Source organism: Salvelinus sp. IW2-2015, linkage group LG26, assembly GCF_002910315.2.
Source record: "Salvelinus sp. IW2-2015 linkage group LG26, ASM291031v2, whole genome shotgun sequence".
Lineage (NCBI taxonomy): Eukaryota > Metazoa > Chordata > Actinopteri > Salmoniformes > Salmonidae > Salvelinus > Salvelinus sp. IW2-2015.
This window is the reverse complement of record NC_036866.1, coordinates 47,602,375-47,622,186: the sequence shown is the minus strand read 5'-3', so window position 1 is coordinate 47,622,186 and position 19,812 is coordinate 47,602,375. Positions and strand designations below refer to the sequence as shown.

Genomic DNA, 19,812 nt, shown 5'->3' with positions numbered 1-19,812 from the left:
AACTACATAGGGACAATACCAGAATAAATTATCTATTAATTCTGTCTCTTCACAGCAAAATCTACAGAGCTGAGATTGTTATATGCCACATACAGTTGCAGTCGGAAGTTTACATACACCTTAGCCAAATACATTTAAACTCAATTTTTCACAATTCCTGACATTTAGTACTYGTAAAAAGTCCCTGTCTTAGGTCAGTTAGGATCACCATTTTATTTTAAGAATGTGAAATGTCAGAATAATAGTAGAGAGAATGATTTATTTCAGCTTTTATTTCTTTCATCATATTCCCAGTGGGTCAGAAGTTTACAAATGTGTTGAAAGAAATAAAAGCTGAAATAAATCATCAAGTGTAGTTTTTTTAATCAGTTCATAAACCATATGCCATGGAATTGGTACATCGGAAATCTCCTCCCATTTATTTTGCAACCTGTGTGGCGCAGCTGTCAAAATTGTTGTCCTCAAATGAAACGGGTATATTTCCTTTCAACCAATTTGTATCTTTAATATATGGCAGGCAAACAAGTTCACTACCTTCTCCCTTTTCCACTTCATTTTTGTGGTAGTGCTGCAATCAGTTGGTTGTAAATTTGGATTGAGCAGATATTCCCATATACTTTTGATAAATGCATATGTGACATAACTCCTCCGTTTCTATTCATAATATCATGAATAAATATAATATCATTTTGGGGTATTTTGTTTGTTGACATGTCTATTTTTGAATTTTGCATGATGCCGTTTTTCCTCCTTTCCCGCAATGGATTTTTTATTTCATGTTCTATACCCCGTCCAGCAGGTGGTGGTAATGCACCATAAATATATATTTAAACAGGACCCCTACTTCCCGCGGGAAGTGTCCCAGACATCCCGTTCCGGCCCCAGGGTATGGGGAGTGATGACATCATAGTGCAGTCCAACCCAACCTGGAAGCTTCCCTGGAGCCTGAGCGTGCTGAATGCTCGCGCGCATGTACGTGTGTCTGAGCGTGCTGTGAGCATGCAGCTTTCTGTCTGTCTGTGAAATGCCTGCTCCCTACCAGACAAACAACTGACACAGAGCTCACCACTCTAAAAGTACCCCGGCATGAGCTGTTCTCACTGAGCTGAGTTGGCTCACTATGTTTATGAACATGTTGAACATCTTGGCTCTCTCTAATTCTCTCCTTCTCTCTTTCTTTCTCTCTCTCGGAGGAACTGAGCCCTAGGACCATACGTCAGGACTACCGGGCATGATGACTCCTTGCTGTCCCCAGTCCACCTGGCCTTGCTGCTGTCCCAGTTTCAACTGTTCTGCCTGCGGTTATGGAACCCCTACCTGTCCCAGACCTGCTGTTTTCAACTCTTAATTATCGGCTATGAAAAGCCAACTGACATTTATTSCTGATTATTATTTGACCATGCTTGTCATTTATGAACATTTTGAACATCTTGGCCATGTTCTGTTATAATCTCCACCCGGCACAGCCAGAAGAGGACTGGCCACCCCTCATAGCCTGGTTCCTCTCTAGGTTTCTTCCTAGGTTTTGGCCTTTCTAGGGAGTTTTTCCTAGCCACCGTGCTTCTACACCTGCATTGCTTGCTGTTTGGGGTTTTAGGCTGGGTTTCTGTACAGCACTTCGAGATATTAGCTGATGTACGAAGGGCTATATAAAATAAACTTGATTGATTGATGTTCACAGCACTAAGGCCTTACTCAGTGTGTTCACTATGTTCATAGCACTAAGGCCTTACTCAGTGTGTTCACTATGTTCATAGCACTAAGGCCTTACTCAATGTGTTCACTATTTCCTCAGCACTAAGATCTTACTCAGTGTGTATGAGACAAAACATCTAGCAATCTCAGGGAAGGGAATATGACTGCAGGATGTAGGGTGTCCACCTACTTTGCCCAGAGTGGCTGAAAACCCACTTTGGTGATGACATTTCACTTCCTTGTGTTATAAAATATATTTTACCAAGACAGATAGGATTATTTATGTTCTGAATCGTTCAGTGGGGTCTTTTTCGAACATTTAATTAACAGTATATCCAAAAAGTCAGATTTCGTAACCTAATACATCCGATAATCAGCTCCGTCGACAGAGTGTTGCAGCTTTCTCACAGCAACTTTTGATGATTTTACATGTTGTGGCGGTCATCTTCAAAGTTGTTTCCGCGGGTTGCAAAAATACAATTTTGCATGACACAAACTGAATTAAATGTAAAAGGCTTTAAAAATCTCCAGGTACGCTCAGTGCTCCATTTACATTTTACAGAGATACGCTTGTTTCTGTGAGAAATCTTCTACTAGAACATGAATTTCGCATTAATATGAAAAGCGTACATACTAAAATATGAAAATACTACATCTGACCTCTATAATGTTTATGTCCTGGGAGAAGAAAGATGAAGAGTTCAACGGGAGAGCGAACCTGTTAGATTTAAAACTCGCAGAGTACCTGGTCTCTATTAATTTAATTTTGCCCATCCTACAATGGTAAAAATGTGTCGCTTTTGAACAGATTATGATAGAGACATGAGGTTTGGACCATTGGTTTTCTGAGAGGATTACCTACCCAATTAACAATTTACCCATTGGTCAAAATAAGTGTTTATAGTAGGGTTCTCCAACCTTGTTCCTGGAGAGCTATCGTCCTGTAGGTTTTCACTCCAACCCTAATCTAGCACACCTGATTCTAATAGTTAGCTGGTTGATCAGCTGCACCCGGGTTAGTTACAACTGGGGTTGGAGCGAAAACCTACAGGAGGGTAGCTCTCCAGGAACAGGGTTGGAGAACCCTGACCTATAATATGGCACTGCTAATGGACCACAGCTAACAGCTAACTAGCTAGCCATTTCGCATCAACTACTCTCTTACCCTGTAGCTCGTTGAAGGCCTCCTGGTGTTTGTTGGACATTTCCCTGGCCTCCTCTAACTCCAGAAGGAGCTGCAGCACCTGGCTCCTCAACTCCTCCAGCTCCTGCTCCTCAGACATGGGATCCTGCTGCTCTCTCCTCCCCTTCTCCTCCTCCGAGATAGAGATTGATAGATCAAATCAAATACATTTGTATTCATCACAAGCGTCGAATACAACAGGTGTAGAGCTTACAGTGAAATGCTTACTTACAAGCTCTTAGCCAACAAGGCAGTTTTAAGAAAAACAAGTGTTGAGTAAAAAATAGATAAGTAAAAATAACAAATAGTTATTAGAGCAGCAGTAAAATAACAGTAGCGAAGCAATATACAGGGGGTACCGGTACAGAGTCAATGTGTGGGGGCACAAGTTAGTCGAGGAAATTGAGGTAATAGAGTTTAAAGTGACTATGCATAGTTAATAACCAGAGAGTAGCAGAAGCGTAAAATAGTGAGGGGGGACAATGCATATAGTCTGGGTTAGCTGTTCAGGAGTCTTATGGCTTGGGGGTAGAAGCTGTTAAGAAACCTTTTGGACCTAGACTTTGTGCTCCAGTACCGCTTGCCGTGCGATAGCAGAGAGAACAGTCTATGACCAGGGTGGCTGGGGTCTTTGACAATTTTTAGGGCCTTCCTCGGACACCGCCTGGTATAGAGGTCCTGGATGGCAGGAAGCTTGGCCCCAGTGATGTACTGGGCCATACGCACTACCCTCTGTAGTGCCTTACGGTCGGAGGCCGAGCAGTTGCCATACCAGGCAGTGATGCAACCTGTCCGGATGCTCTCTATGGTGCAGCTGTAGAACCCATGGCAAATATTTTTTGTCTCCTGAGGGGGAATAGGCTTTGTCATGCCCTCTTCACGACTGTCTTGGTGTGTTTGGACCATGATAGTTTGTTGGTGATGTGGACACCAAGGAACTTGAAACTCTCAACCTGCTCCACTACAGCCCCGTCAATGAGAATGGGGGCGTGCTCGGTCCTCCTTTTCTTGTAGTCCACAATCATCTTCTTCGTCTTTATCACGTTGAGGGAGAGGTTGTTATCCTGGCACCACACGGCCAGATCTCTGACCTCCTCCCTATAGGCTGTCTCATCGTTGTCGGTGATCAGGCCTACCACTGTTGTGTCATTGGCAAACTTAATGATGGTGTTGGAGTCATGCCTGGCCTTGCAGTCATGGGTGAACAGGGAGTACAGGAGGGGACTGAGCACACACCCCTGAGGGGCCCCCGTGTTGAGGATCAGCATGGCAGACATGTTGTTACCTACCCTTACCACCAGTACAGGATCCAGTTTCAGAAGGAGGTGTTTATTCCCAGGGTCCTTAGGTTAGTGATGAGCTTAGAAGGCTCTATGGTGTTGAACGCTGAGCTGTAGTCAATGAATAGCATTCTCACGTAGGTGTTCCTTTTGTCCAGGTGGGAAAGGGCAGTGTGGAGTGCAATAGAGATTGCTTCATCTTTGGATCTGTTGGGGCGGTATGCAAATTGAAGTGGGTCTAGGTTTCTGGGATAATGGTGTTGATTATGAGCCATGACCAAACTTTCAAAGCACTTCATGGCTACAGACACGTCCTGCTGATCCATCTGGCCATGCGGCCTTGTGAATGTTGACCTGTTTAAAAGTCTTACATCGGCTATGGAGAGCATGATCATACATTCGTCCGGAAGAGCTGATGCTCTCATGCATTGTTCAGTGTTGTTTGCCTCGAAGCGAGCATAGAAGTAATTTAGCTCGCCTGGTAGGCTTGTGTCACTGGGCAGCTCGCGACTGTGCTTCCCTTTGTAGTCTGTAATAGTTTGCAAGCCCTGCCACATCCGACGAGTGTCGGAGCCGGTGTAGTATGATTCAATCTTAGTCCTGTATTGATGCTTTGCCTGTTTGATGGTTCGTCTGAGGGCATAGCGGAATTTCTTATTAGCGTCCGGGTTAGAGTCCCGCTCCTTGAAAGCKGAAGCTCTACCCTTTAGCTCAGTGCCGATGTTGCCTGTAATCCATGGCTTCTGTGGGGACATTTTCGATGCACTTATTGATGAAGCAAGTGACTGATGTGGTGGACTCCTCAATGCCATCGGAAGAATCCCAGAACATATTCCAGTCTGTGCTAGCAAAACAGTCCTGTAGCTTAGCATCTGCGTCATCTGACCACTTCTTTATTGACCGAGTCACTGGTGCTTCCTGCTTTAGTTGTAAGCAGGAATCAAGAGGATAGAATTATGGTCAGATTTGGCAAATGGAGCGCAAGGGGTAGCCTTGTACGTGTCTCTGTGTGTGGAGTAAAGGTGGTCTAAAGTTTTTTTCCTCTGGTTGCACATTTAACATGGTAGAAATGTAAAACGGATGTAAGTTTTCCCTTCATTAGTCCCTGGCCACTAGGAGCGCCGCCTCTGGATGAGCGTTTTTCTGTTTGCTTATGACCTTATACAGCTCATTGAGTGTGTTCTTTTTGGTGGTAAATAGACAGCTATGAAAAATATAGATAAACTCTCTTGTTAAATAGTGTGGTCTACAGCTTATCATGAGATATTCGACTTCAGGCGAGCAAAACCTTGAGATTTCCTAAATATTAGATTTCGTGCACCAGCTGTTGTCTTACCGAAGGCAGCTGTTCAGTCATGTCGATGCAGCGTAAACCCCGCCAGCTGTATTTTGTCGTCATTCAGCCACGACTCGGTGAAACATAAGATATTCGTTTTTAATGTCCCGTTGGTAGGGTATTCGTGATCGTAGCTTGTCCATTTTGTTATCCAATGATTGTACGTTGGTTAATAGGAATGATGGTAGAGGCAGATTACCAACTCGCCGTCATATCCTTACAAGGCACCCCAACCTATGTTCCCGATATCTCCATCTCTTTCTCCTGCGAATGACGGGGATGTTGGCCTTGTCGGGCGTCTGAAGTAAATCCTTYGCGTGCAACTCGTTAAAGAAAAAATCTTCATCCAGTACGAGGGGAGTAATCTCTGTCCTGATATCCAGAAGCTCTTTTTGGTCATAAGAGACGGTGGCAGAAACATTATGAACAAAATAAGTTACAAATAACGCAACAAAAAAAACACACACACAATAGCACATTTGGTTATTAAGAGCCCATAAAACGGCAGCCATCTCACAGGAGGCTGGTGAGGGAAGGACAGCTCATAATAATGGCTGGAATGGAGTGAATGGAAATGGTATCAATCACATGGAAACTAAATGTAATGTCGAACAGCAGCAGATAAAAAAAGACACACATAAAACAAAAAACTGAATACAAAATCAGGACCCATAAACATGCCAGACGAATAATACAAATATACGAGCTTCTCTACCTCCTCCTGATCTCTGTCCATTGTCTCCTTTTCGTTGTTCTCCAGTACTCCTCTCTCCTTGGCTGTGATCTCATTGTCCATGCTGGGGCTCAGGCTGGGGCTGCTCTCCGCTTTCAGATCTCCACAGGGCTCATCTGAGAGTGATAAAAAAAATACAGAATTATAGATGGTTGAAACCCTATAGTAAATGGTAGAAACACAACACCTATTCAGATCACTCAGCTATATATTCTTGAAGACCTTTTACTTCAAGAGCCACTTTCCCAGACACAGATTGGACTAAAAAGCCCTTTCAATTAAGAAACCCTTGCAAAAAAAAACACATGTCAAATGTGCAGGTTCACATGTGAAATACTGTAGCTGTTTTCATGGTGAGCTTACATTTTACTCATGAAACCATATTTTCACATGTAAGAAAACTCCTAACTGTGAAAATCTCACTTTCACATGTGGAATTGCACATTGCTCCTCACATTTGAAAAKATGGTTTTAACATGTTGCAGTAGCATGTTTCCACCAGTGGAATTAAGGTGAAGACATCTGAAAAGCCCAAATGCGGGACAAGGGAATGATTTTACGGGACATTCGCAGAACAATGGACAGAATACATTTTGTTGGGGCAGGTAATGGATCACGTTCAAATGGCGACATACACTGAGTACACAAAACATTAAGAACACCTGCTCTTTCCATGACATAGACTGACCAGGTGAATCCAGGTGAAAGCTATGATCCCTTACTGATGTTACTTGTTAAATCCACTTCAATCAGTGTAGTAGATGAAGGGGAGGAAAATAAAGATTTTTAAGCCTTGAGAGAGAGACACGAATTGTGTATGTGTGCCATTCAGAGGGTGAATGAGCAAGACAAAAACGGTAAGTGCCTTTGAACGGGGTATGGTAGCAGGTGCCAGGCGCACCAGTTTGTGTCAATGACTGCAACGCTGGGTTTTTCACACTGTGTATCAAGAATGGTCCACCGCCCAAAGGACATCCAGCCAACTTGACACAACTGTGGGAAGCATTGGAGTCAACATGGGCCAGCATCCCTGTGGAACGCTTTCGACACCTTGTGGAGTCCATGCCCCAAGGAATTTAGGCTTTTCTGAGGGCAAAAGGGGGGGATGCAACTCAATATCAGGAAGGTGTTCCTAATGTTTGGTATACTCAATGTAGTTCTGCTGTATGAAGGTCACTGACAGTTAAAGGGGCAATCCTTAGTTGCTACATCCATTTTAGGACCTATTAATGACATGTTTCCATTGATTATTGAAGAATATAACGTATAAATACATCATGAGCTTAGTTCAACTGTCGTTCCCCATCAGAACCCAAAATATAATCTTGTTTTACTCCACTGTTTTTTAAACAAACTAAATGTAACAACCACTGTATAGGCTAAAAACATGGTTCACTTTTCACTGCAGTGGGCTGAATCAGGGTCACAGAGAGTGATTCTTGGTAGTCTTCAACAAATTTACTTTGAAACAAAGGTACACACTTCACACACATGGTTATGGACTTAAAAAAACAGAAGACACCTGTGCCATGTCAGATATGGAGTTGAAATGTGAACATTTTGAGTTTGCATCACAATATTACACTTTATATACATCACAGAAGACTGAAATATAACAAAACTGTTTGACATAGAAACACCATATATATATATATATATATATATATACAGTTGAAGTCGGAAGTTTACATACACTTAGGTTGGAGTTATTAAAAGTCATTTTCCCAACAATTGTTTACAGACAGATTATTTCACTTATAACTCACTGTATCACAATTCCAGTGGGTCAGAAGTTTACATACACTAAGTTGACTGTGCCTTTAAACAGCTTGGACAATTCCAGAAAATGATGTCATGGCTTTAAAAGCTTCTGATATGCTAATTGACATCATTTGAGTCAATTGGAGGTGCAATTGACTCAAATGTGTAGACCTCCACAAGTCTGGTTCATCCTTGGGAGCAATTTCCAAACGCCTGAAGGTACCACGTTCATCTGTACAAACAATAGTACGCAAGTATAAACACCATGGGACCACGCAGCCGTCACACCGCTCAGGAAGGAGACGCGCTCTGTCTCCTAGAGATGGACATACTTTGGTGCGAAACGTGCAAATCAATCCCAGAACAACAGCAAAGGACCTTAGAAGATGCTGGAGGAAACAGGTACAAAAGCATCTATATCCACAGTAGAACAAGTCCTATATCGACATAACCTGAAAGACGCTCAGCAAGGAAGAAGCCACTGCTCAGAAACTGCCATAAAAAAGCCAGACTACGGTTTACAACTGCACATGGGGACAAAGATCATACTTTTTGGAGAAATGTCCTCTGGTCTGATGAAACAAAAATATAACTGTTTGGCCATAATGACCATCGTTATGTTTGGAGGAAAAGGGGGGAGGCTTGTAAGCCAAAGAACACCATCCCAACCGTGAAGCACGGAGGTGGCAGCATCATGTTGTGGGGGTGCTTTGCTGCAGGAGGGACTGGTGCACTTCACAAAATAGATGGCATCATGAAGAGGGGAAATTCTGTGGATATATTGAAGCAACATCTCAAGACATCAGTCAGGAAGTTAAAGCTTGGTCTTTCAAATGGACAATGACGCAAGCATACTTCCAAAGTTGTGGCAAAATGGCTTAAGGACAACAAAGTCAACGTGTTGGAGTGGCCATCACAAAGCCCTGACCTCAATCCTATAGAAAATGTGTGGGCAGAACTGAAAAAGCGAATGCGAGCAAGGAGGCCTACAAACCTGACTCAGTTACACCAGCTCTGTCAGGAGGAATGGGCCAAAATGCACCCAACTTATTGTGGGAAGCTTGTGGAAGGCTACCCGAAACGTTTGACCTAAGTTAAACAATTTAAAGGCAATGCTACGAAATACAAATTGAGTGTATGTAAACTTCTGACCCACTGGGAATGTGATGAAAAAAATAAGAGCTGAAATAAATCATTCTCTCTACTATTATTCTGACATTTCACATTCTTAAAATAAAGTGGTGATCCTAACTGTCCTAAAACAGGGATTTTTTACTGGGATTAAATGTCAGGAATTGTGAAAAACAATTATATATATATATAATATATTTTTTTAATAATCTTTATTAATTATGAAATTATGAAAACGTTAATAACATTCCACCCATGAGGCCAAAGAGGGCGATTTGGTAATTGACTGCAGGAAAGGGCTACAACTGTAATTTGATATCTATGGTCAGTCCTTGCATCCATAGCCGTTGCCACGGGAAGTGGCGTAAGTTCAGCTAAGCCTAGGGTATGGCAAAGTGGGGGGGGTGTAGAAATACACACACCAGTTGAAACATATTTAATGTACTTCTTTTTCACATTTTGTTACAGCCTCAAAGAAATTCAATTAAATTTAGATTTTGTGTCACGACTTCTGCGAAGTCATTGCCTCTCCTTGTTCGGGCGGTGTTCGGCGGTCGACGTCACCGGTCTTCTAGCCATCATCGATCCATTTTTCATTTTCCATTGCTTTTGTCTTGTCTTCCCACACACCTGTTTTCAATCCCATCCATTACCTCTTGTGTATTTAACCCTCTGTTTCCCCTCATGTCTTTGTCAGGGATTGTTTTATGTCAACTGTTGTTTATTGATGTATAGGTGTGCGACGGGTCCCCGTACCCATGTTGATTTTTACGTATGTACATTGTTCGTGTTTGGAGCATTGTTAAATGGACATTTATTAAAAGTCTCCATTACACTCAGTTTAACTCTCCTGCGCCTGACTTCCCTGCCACCTATACACACGGCTCTGACAGAATCCCTGACCCACGCTATTAAGTCAGCAGGACGAGACACTTCGTTCATGGAGCTAGAGGAACGCGTCATGGATCAAGCGGAGGAGATTGACAGTCTGAGCGCTGCCATGGATCGCATTGTCCAGAATATGGATCGCTTGGAGAGACAGGGAGTTTTTCCTACGCCTCTACCACCACAACCGGTATTTCCGTCGAACGCTTTTCCTCCTCCTGAAGATAACAAGATCCATTTATCCCTACCCACCGGATACAATGGAGATACTGCCAGCTGCCAGGGCTTTCTCCTAAAACTGAACTTATATCTGGCCACGGTCTCTCCAGTACCATCTGACCGTGAGAAGAGTTACGCCCTCATCTCATGCCTCACCGGGAAAGCCCTGGAGTGGGCCACGCTGTGCGATAGAGAGGAGTGCGGCGTTGGACCATTTTGAGGAGTTCATCCGCCATTTCCGGAAGGTATTCGACCACCCATCCGAAGGCAGATCAGCGGGTGAGCTCCTCTATCATCTGAGGCAGGAGAAGAGGAGTGCACAGGAGTTCGCCTTGGAGTTTAGGACCTTGGCTGCCGGTGCTGGATGGAGCGACAGGCCCTGATCGACCATTACGTTGTAGTCTACGCAGAGGAGTCCGTCGGAGGCTTGGCCTGTAGAGACACCACCCTCAACTTCGATCAGCTGGTGACATGTCCATCAGGCTGGACAACATGCGGGCTACTCGTGGACGTCTAGACGGGGTCTGGTTGTTCCATCCTCCCGCACCTCTCTCCCGAACCTATGGAATTGGGAGGATGGTGCGCAGGAGACCGGAGGGGTTCCCGCTCGAGCACCATCTATGGTCGCAGAGATCACACTGCTGATCGTGGCCGGGTTGGTTCCTCTGGGAAAGAGAGGCAGGCAGGGCACTCTGCATCACCCCAGTGAGTAGGCACCATCTCATCGCCTTCTGTCGCACTAATGTTTGTCTCGTTCACTTTTCCGGATTTTTCCTGCATTCCATTAAGGCGCTAGTAGATTAGCGCAGCTGGAATTTCATTATAAAGATTTAGCTTATAGTTTAAGGGATCCCTATTGTTTCTGTGGTTATGCCTTTCCTATTCATGCTTAGATAGTCGACATTGGTTCAGGGTTTATCAGGGAGGTCACCGCACCTGTGTCTTATGATAACGCAGGAGGTCACAAGGAGAAGATTAGTCTTTTCCTTATTGATTCTCCTGCGTATTCTGTGGTGCTAGGCTACCTGTTAACTTGTTCATTAACCCCACTGTTTCTTGGCCAAGAGGGTCTTCACAGGGTGGTCGCGAGAGTGCTTCAGGTAGGTGTTTAGGGTTTCCGTTGGTGCTACTACGGTGGAAAGTCCAGACCAGGTCTCCACCGTTCGCATTCCCCTGAATATGCGATTTGGCTCTCGCCTTCTGTAAAAAAGAAGGCGACTAATTACCACCTCATCGACGGGGATTGTGCGATAAGATCTCCTGGTGGACGCTGCATATCCCAGGAGTTCACGTGTTATCCCCTGTCGCAAGCGGAGACGGTAGCTATGGATACATATATCTCTGAATCCCTGCCTCGGGGTTCATTCAGCGATCCATTTCCAGCCTCTTCGAGTTTCTTTTTTGTGAGAAGAAGGATGGCGGTTTACGCCCGTGCATTGATTATCGAGATCTCAATAAAATCACGGGAAATTATAGTTACCCGTTACCTCTGATAAATACAGTTATTGAGTTAATGAACGGGGCACGCTTCTTCACAAAATTGGATCTCAGGAGTGCGTACAATCTGGTGCGTATTCGGAAGGGTGATGAGTGGAAGACAGCATTTAGCACCACCTCAGGTCATTATGAGTACCTTGTCATGCCATATGGGTTGATGAATGCTCCATCAGTCTTCCAATCATTTGTAAGATGAGATCTTTAGGGACCTGCATGGCAGGGTTAGTGTGTTATATCGATGATATTCTAATATACTCCGCTACACGCGCCGAGCATGTGTCCCTGGTGCGCAGGTGCTTGGTCGCCTGTTGGAGCATGATTTATATGTCAAGGCTGAGAAATGCTTGTTCTTCCAACAATCCATCTCCTTCCTAGGGCATCGGATTTCCATTTCAGGAGTGGGAGATGGAGAGCGACCGCATTACAGCCGTGCGTAATTGGCGACTCCAACCACGTAAGAGGATGCAGCGGTTTTTTAGGGTTTGCCAATTACTACCGGAGATTATCCGGGGTTTTGGTCAGTGGCTGCTTCCATTACCTCACTGCTAAAGGGGGCCCGGCGCGCTTGCAGTGGTCGCGCTGAGGCAACAGGGCTTTTGGACACCTGAAGACTCTGTTTACCTCGGTGCCTGTGTTGGCTCTCATCCGGATTCCCTCTTTGCCATTCATAGTGGAGTGGACGCATCGAGCTGGATAGGAGCAGTGCTCTCTCAGCGTTCGGTGTGCACTGAAGCTTCGCCCTGTGCTTTCTTTTCGAAGAAGCTCAGCTCGGCGGAGCGAAACTATGATGTGGGGACCGGGAGCTGTTAGTGTCGTACAGGCCTTGAAGGCGTGGAGCATTGGCTGAGGGGCTAAACACCCTTTTCTCATCTGGACTGACCACCGCAATCTGGAGTACATCCGGCAGGCGAAAAGACTGAATCCTCGTCAGGCAAGGTGGGCCATGTTTTTCACTCGTTTTGTGTTTTTACCCTTACTTACAGACCAGGCTCCCAGAACGTCAAGGCAGACGCATTGTCTCGGCTGTTATGACACAGAGGAGCGGCCATGGATCCCATCCCGTACTCCCAGCTTCGTGTTTGGTGGCGCCAGTAGTGTGGGAGCTGGAACGCGGACATTGAGCGGGCGTCACGTGCAGAGCCCCTCCTCCTGAGTGTCCAGCTGGTCGTCTGTACGTTCCGTCTGCTGTCGCGAACCGATTGATCTATTGGGCTCACACGTCACCCTCTGCGTCATCCTGGGATAGTCGGGACGATCGCTGTCTTGATGGGGATACTGGTGGCCACTTTAGCTAAGGCGTTGAGGATTTATGTTCCTCCTGCTCGGTGTGCGCCAGTGCAAGGCTCCTAGACACCTGCCCAGAGGTAAGCTTCAACCTTTACCTGTTCTCAACGGCCATGGTCGACCTGTCGGTGGATTTTTTGATGATCTTCCACCTTCACAGGGTTACACCACGATCCTGGTCGTTGTGGATCGTTTCGAAGTCCTGTCGTCTCCTCCCGTTGCCCGGTCTCCCAACGGCCTACCAAACTGCAGAGGCCCTGTTTACCACACGTTTCCGGCACTATGGGTGACCTGAGGATATAGTGTCTGATCGGGGTCCCCAGTTCACATCAAGGGTCTGGAAGGCGTTCATGGAACGTCTGGGGATCTCGGTAGTTTCTTACCTCAGGTTTTCACCCTACCCGAGAGTAATGGGCAGGTTGGAGAGAAGTTAACCAGATGGGCAGGTTTTTGCGCGGTCTATTGCCAGGACCGCCAGTGGAGTGGGGAACAAGTTCGTGCCCTGGGCAGAGATGGCCCAGAACTCGTACGTCACTCTTCCACTAACCTCACTCCTTTTCGAATGGTGTATTAGGGTATCAGCCGGTTCTGGCTCCTTGGCATCAGAGCCAGACCGAGGCTCCTGCGGTGGACAATTGGTTTCGGCGCGCTGAGGAAACCTGGGAGGCAGCCCACGTCCACCTTCAGCGCGCCATAAGGCGCCAGAAAATTGGCCGCAGACCGTCGCGCAGTGAGGCCCCGGTGTTCGCACCTGGGGACAGGGTCTGGCTCTCGACCCGAAACCTGCCCCTCCGCCTGCTCTGCCGGAAGCTGGGTCCGCGGTTTGTGGGCCGTTTAAAGTCCTGAGGAGAGTGAACGAGGTATGTTATAGGTTACAACTGCCCACTAATTACCGTATTAACCCCTCGTTTCATGTGTCTCTCCTCAGGCCGGTGGTGGCTGGCCCGCTCCAGGAGGCTGAAGTGCGTGAAGTTTCCTCCGCCTCCTCTTGACATCGAGGGGGTCCAGGCGCGTACTCTGTTCGATCCATTTTGGATTCGAGACGTCGGGCGAGGGGCCTTCAGTACCTCGTGGACTGGGAGGGGTACGGGCCGGAGGAGAGATGCTGGGTTCCGGTGGAGGACGTTTTAGATCCTTCCATCGTTAAAAAGAATTCCACCGCCTCCATCCGGATCGCCCTGCACCTCGCCCTCCGGGTCGTCCCCGAGGCGGGTGTCGACGCGCTGCTGGAGCCGCGCGTCAGGGGGGCGTACTGTCACGACTTTCTGCCGAAGTCGTTGCCTCTTTGTTCGGGCGGTGTTCGGCGGTCGACGTCACGGTCTCTAGCCATCATCGATCCATTTTTCATTTTCCATTGCTTTTGTCTTGTCTTCCCACACACCTGTTTTCAATCCCATCCATTACCTCTTGTGTATTTAACCCTCTGTTTCCCCTCATGTCTTTGTCAGGGATTGTTTTATGTCAACTGTTGTTTATTGATGTATAGGTGTGCGACGGGTCCCCGTACCCATGTTGATTTTTACGTATGTACATTGTTCGTGTTTGGAGCATTGTTAAATGGACATTTATTAAAAGTCTCCATTACACTCAGTTTAACTCTCCTGCGCCTGACTTCCCTGCCACCTATACACACGGCTCTGACATTTTGTGTCACTTGCCCACACACAATACCCCACAATGTCAACGTGGAATGATGTTTTTAGAAATGTTTACAAATGAATTAAAGATGCACTATGAAGAAATCGCTCCGCCATTTCCTGTTTGCTAAAATTCAAATAGTTCACCTAATTTACAGTTTGTGACAAAACTAGCAAGTATAGTGTAGAGAATCATTGTACCATCTAAAACACTGTGAAATATATTTTCCATAACCCAAAATATTGTATTTTCAGCTGTTTGACGCTGGTGTACAAAACCAAAAGTAAAACATGAAAAGCTGAAATGTAAATATTCTTGAGTCAGTAAGTATTCAACCCCTTTGTTATGGCAAGCCTAAATAAATGCAGGTGTAAACATTTGGTTAAAAAGTCACATAATAAGTTGCATTGACTCACTCCGTGTGCGATAAAAAATTAAATTTTACTGTTCTAATTACCTTGGTAACCAGTTTACAATATCAATAAAGCACCTTGCATAAGAACAGCCCTTAGCCGTGGTATTGTCCATATACCACACCCCCTCGGGCCTTACTGCTTAAATACCTCATGTCTATTTGTTCGATCTGCGGCCCACCACTCAGAATATATTTTGGCCCACCAAGCCCAAAAATTGGAGCATCCCTGACCTACAGGCTTAATCTAACCTTGTTCCGGGAAACCAGCCCCAAGGCTTATGTTCTTATCTTATGTTTACTTTCATAAAAGCTGCTCCAGAGATGTCTCTTTCCTCTGGGCCATTTCAACATTATATGCAACAGCGTCATCTAGTGATGCAGCTCCTACGGTGCATCAGACATGGCCTACAGTCTGTCGTCAAATAGCATGTATTGAAGTTTGTGCATATTGACACAGTTGAAGAATTAAACACACATACATGGTGTATGAGCACAGAGCCCATATTTGACGTTGGTCAGGAACAAAAATCGCATTGTTCAAGATAAAGCTTGAATGTGATGCGCTGACATTTACTAAACAAGACAACACGTCAATCTTTTAAACTCCATGTGCGCACAAAGCCTACAGCATACAAAGACACAGTGTTTTGGGTTTCTGAATTAAYTCACATGGAATTCATGCACAAAGACATCCATCCACGGCAGTGTTGGTAAACGATTCGTTGTAGCTTAGCTAGCACACATAACTCCGATTTTTGACATTCTTCTTCTCCTTTTACTACAAACCAAACGTTCATTTCTCATTTCTCCAGGTGGGGTGAGAGTAAGCTACTGTCCTCTGCTACTTTCTTTCCTTCTTTCTCCCCCCCCCCCTCATTCACATTTCATGGTTGTGTTGTCGCTTTTTGTAGTACTGTTTTGTGCCTATTCCTATGTCCTTATAGGCCTGTTTGTTATGTAGTGTATTCTGTTGAGTGAAAAATAAAGTAAGCTACAGTCGTTGGCTGGACGGCGAGATGAAGGGACCGCGGGAGGGAGTGATGTCGCTGTTCTCTTTCTCGTTGTCTCTGTCTCTCTTTCTCTTTGCTTCCATTTCTCACCTTGTAAACAATGTCTTCTCCAACAACTTTGGAGTACTTCCACACTGCTCTAAAACAAACGTCTATCCATTTAGTTTTGAAAATAGATCTGACCTGGAGGTCAAGTTGTTGTGCTGAATTAATCCTGGTCCTGTGTGTGTGTGTTTGTGTGCGCGTCCGTGTGTGCGTGTGTGTACCATGTGATATGTTTTCCTATTTCCCGATATATCCCAGACTGTCTGATGACTGGTGACAATCCAGACGTGCTGAGAAAGAGAGACAGAGACAGAGAAACAGAGAAACAGAGACAGACAGAAAGACAAAATCAAAGAGAAAGAGAAGAGCGACAGAAAAAAAGAGAGGAAAAGAGAGAGAAAGTACGGTAGAGGAGGAGAGAGAAAAAAGCAACGAGGGACAGAGAGTAAAACATGAACTAACGGTGTGCGTGTACCAACTGATACATTTTCCTATTTCCTGATATTAACCAGACTGTCTAGTTAATGTGCTACAGTAGCCCAGAGGGTCCAATCACAAAATCTCACAGCTCAGGGGAAACATGTACAGCACTGACAGAGGTAATTATTTCTGTCGCATGTACACACACGCATGCACGTATACAATGTACAAYCACCTTTGTTTGAAAACATATTAAGGCCTGGAAGGGTGTGCGTCGTTGGATGAGAGTGTCTCATTAAAGTTTGATGCTGTTGTAATGAGTTAGTAATGAAGAGCATTGAAAGATAGAGAGGGGGGGGGGCATAGCCCCAAGAGGCTGCCTGCTAGGGCATCAGGACACAGATAGAAGAAAGGGGAGAGGGGGATACCTAGTCCGTTGTACAACTGAATGCCTTTAGCTGAAATGTGTCTTCCGCATTTAATCCAAACCCCTCTGAACCAGAGGTCTTCAGCGTCCGGGCAACAGTTGGTTAACTGCCTTGCTCAGGGCAGAACGACAGATTTTTACCTTGTCAGCGAGGGGATTCGATCCAGCAACCTTTCGGTTACTGGCCCAACGCTCTAACCACTAAGAAGCATCAGTCATACAGTAGTCAAGTATATACAGTATACTGAACAAAAATATAAACACAACATGTAAAGTGTTGTTGCCATGTTTCACGAGCTGAGATAAAAGATCCCATACATTTTCCAGATGCACAAAAAGCTTATTTCTCTGAATATATCAAGAAGCTGATTACACAGTAAGATCATTACACAGGTGCACCTTGTGCCGGGGACAATAAAAGGGCACTATAAAATGCGCAGTTTTGTCACACAACACAATGCCACAGATGTCTCAAGTTTTGAGGGAGCGTGCAATTGGCATGCTGACTGCAGGAATGTCCACCAGAGCTGTTGCCAGAGAACTGAATGATAATTTCTTTCCCATAAGCCACCTCCAATATTGTTTTAGAGAATTTGAGAGTACGTCCAACCGGCCTCACAACCACAGACCATGTGTAACCATGCCAGCACAGGACCTCCACATCTGGCTTCCGGAGGGGGGGGGGGGGGGGGGGGAGCCAGGCCACCAAGTGAGTGGGCCTATGCTCTCCCAGGCTCACCCATGGCTGCGCCCCTGCCCAGTCATGTGAAATCTATAGATAAGGGCCTAATGAATTTATTTAAATTGACTGATTTCCTTCCAAGAACTGTAACTCAGTTAAATCTTTGAAATTGTTGCAAGTTGCGTTCATATTTTTGTTCAGTAGATATGAAACTAGCTCTTGCTTTACGAAAACTTCCATTTACTCTGATTGTATCACACAACATATTTAACTTCCTGTTCATCAACTCTTATATCCTGCAATACCTCATTTAGAGTCAAGGAAGTAAGAATGTGTCACACCCTGGCCTTAGTTATCTTTGTTTTCATTATTATTTTAGTTAGGTCAGGGTGTGACATGGGGAATGTATGTGTTTTGGTTTGTCTAGGGGTTTGTAGGTTTAATGGGTCAGTGTCTTGTCTAGGTGTTTGTATGTCTATGGCTGCCTAGATTGGTTCTCAATTAGAGGCAGCTGTGGTTTATTGTCTCTGATTGAGAGCCATATTTAAGGCAGCCATAGGCATTTGGGTTTTGTGGGTAATTGTCTATGTTGTACGTTTCTTGCTTGTGTTATGCACTTACGTCGTTAGCTTCACGGTCGTTTGTTGTTTTGTTTAGTTTGTATTCAGTGTTCGTTTCGTGTTTTTCCCTTCTCTGAATAAAAGAGAATGTATTTTGCACACGCTGCGCCTTGGTCCTCTCTCTCTCTCCGCAAGACGATCATGACAGAATGAAACAGAAACAGCAATTGTGCATGTGAGAAGTGTAAGTGTAGAAGTCACTCCCCTCAACAGTCATCCTTACACATTACTGATTATATCACATCTCTTTTTAGAAGCTAATTGCTACAGTACCTCACTCACTCCATTGACATTAATCATACAGTACACCACACAACTTTAGCCTTCTGTTCACTAACTCTCATATCCTGCCCTATAGTGTCCATMTTGTACCCCATTCAACTCTTGCTAAATTCTATCAGAAGTCATATAGGCCATTCCCCTTCGACAGTCATCGTAATATCCTAACACATAACTTATTACATCACATCACTCTTCAAAAGCACACAGTAGTAGGCACACACAGTAGGCACACACAGTAACTACAGTAGTGTGCATGCACGCACACAAGCGCACACTCACACACACACCGTTCTGGGTGCCTGATTGGAGCAGGAATGTATCCACAGGAGCTGCTTGTTTCACAGCTTCAGGGAAACAGGCTTAAAGCTACGATCTGCAATTGGAACATTCATTTTGGGACATTTAAATATAGCCATTGATGATACAGCTGTTGATACCTGAAGAATATCACCTATGAATGCTTCATGAGCTTAGTTCAAAGGTCAAACCCCATCGGAACCCTAAATAAATATGTTAAACTCCATAGTTTGTAAACAGTGTCCATGGCAGGACTCCTGTTTAGTTGTTTTTTCAAATGAAGGGGCGTGCCTTTAAAGGGGAAAAACGCTTGGATTATCTTCTGGGAACACATCTAGAGTGAAATGCATCGCAATAAGTCGGAATTACAGTTCCACTGCTCCACTTTCTGAGAACAGATATAAAATGCAGTTTATTTGCCAGGGACCATGCACAGATTGAGCAACGTAGATCACTTCCATCTGCAATAGTAATCCCAGAGTAACTTGCTGAAATCAAAATATTATCAGACGAAATWTATGAGACCCTTTTGGCATTACATCTGTCTTGTGTTTTGACTCTTGGTCGGAACTCCGTAGTGGAGAGCAAAAAGAAAGGCTGCCAATGTGCTCACAATGAGAAATAGTGAGAAATCAGTAGAGACAGCAAAGGTATTGGAGTCTCTAGTCAATAAGCGGCTTAAGGCCTACCTCCAGGAAAACAGTATTTTGAGTGTTATGCAATCAGGTTCCAGGTGTGGCCACAGCACTGTCACAGCAACTTTGAAGGTTTGAATGATATTCACTGTGCCCTGGATAGAAAGCTGCATGGTGTATCTGTATTCACAGACTTGGCAAAGGAATTTGACAATGTGGACCATATTGTCTTGGTGCAGAGATTGAAGTGTATTGGGATTACTGGTCATGCTCTGGAGTGGTTCGTGACCAAACCTTGTAAGTCGCTCTGGATAAGAGCGTCTGCTAAATGACTTAA

At 44.9% G+C, this 19,812-nt stretch overlaps 1 protein-coding gene across 6 annotated transcripts in view; it reads right to left on the bottom strand.

Moving 5' to 3' along the window:
* The window catches only part of LOC111952812 (coiled-coil domain-containing protein 136), a 56,652-nt gene that overhangs the window by 21,646 nt on the left and 15,194 nt on the right, over nt 1-19,812 (bottom strand). For 4 of the 6 annotated variants that reach the window (XR_011474223.1, XM_070435346.1, XM_070435348.1 and 1 more), the window contains 2 exons: nt 6,198-6,343; nt 2,861-3,002 (listed from right to left, as the gene is read on the bottom strand). Coding sequence is in view for 5 of the 6 variants with exons in the window: in XM_070435346.1 (XP_070291447.1) it covers nt 2,861-3,002; nt 6,198-6,343 (288 nt within the window). In the remaining variant the exon portion in view is untranslated. Of the gene's footprint in view, nt 1-2,860; nt 3,012-6,197; nt 6,344-19,812 lie in introns of all 6 variants that reach the window. The other 2 variants (XM_070435347.1, XM_023971731.2) reach the window with 1 other exon arrangement.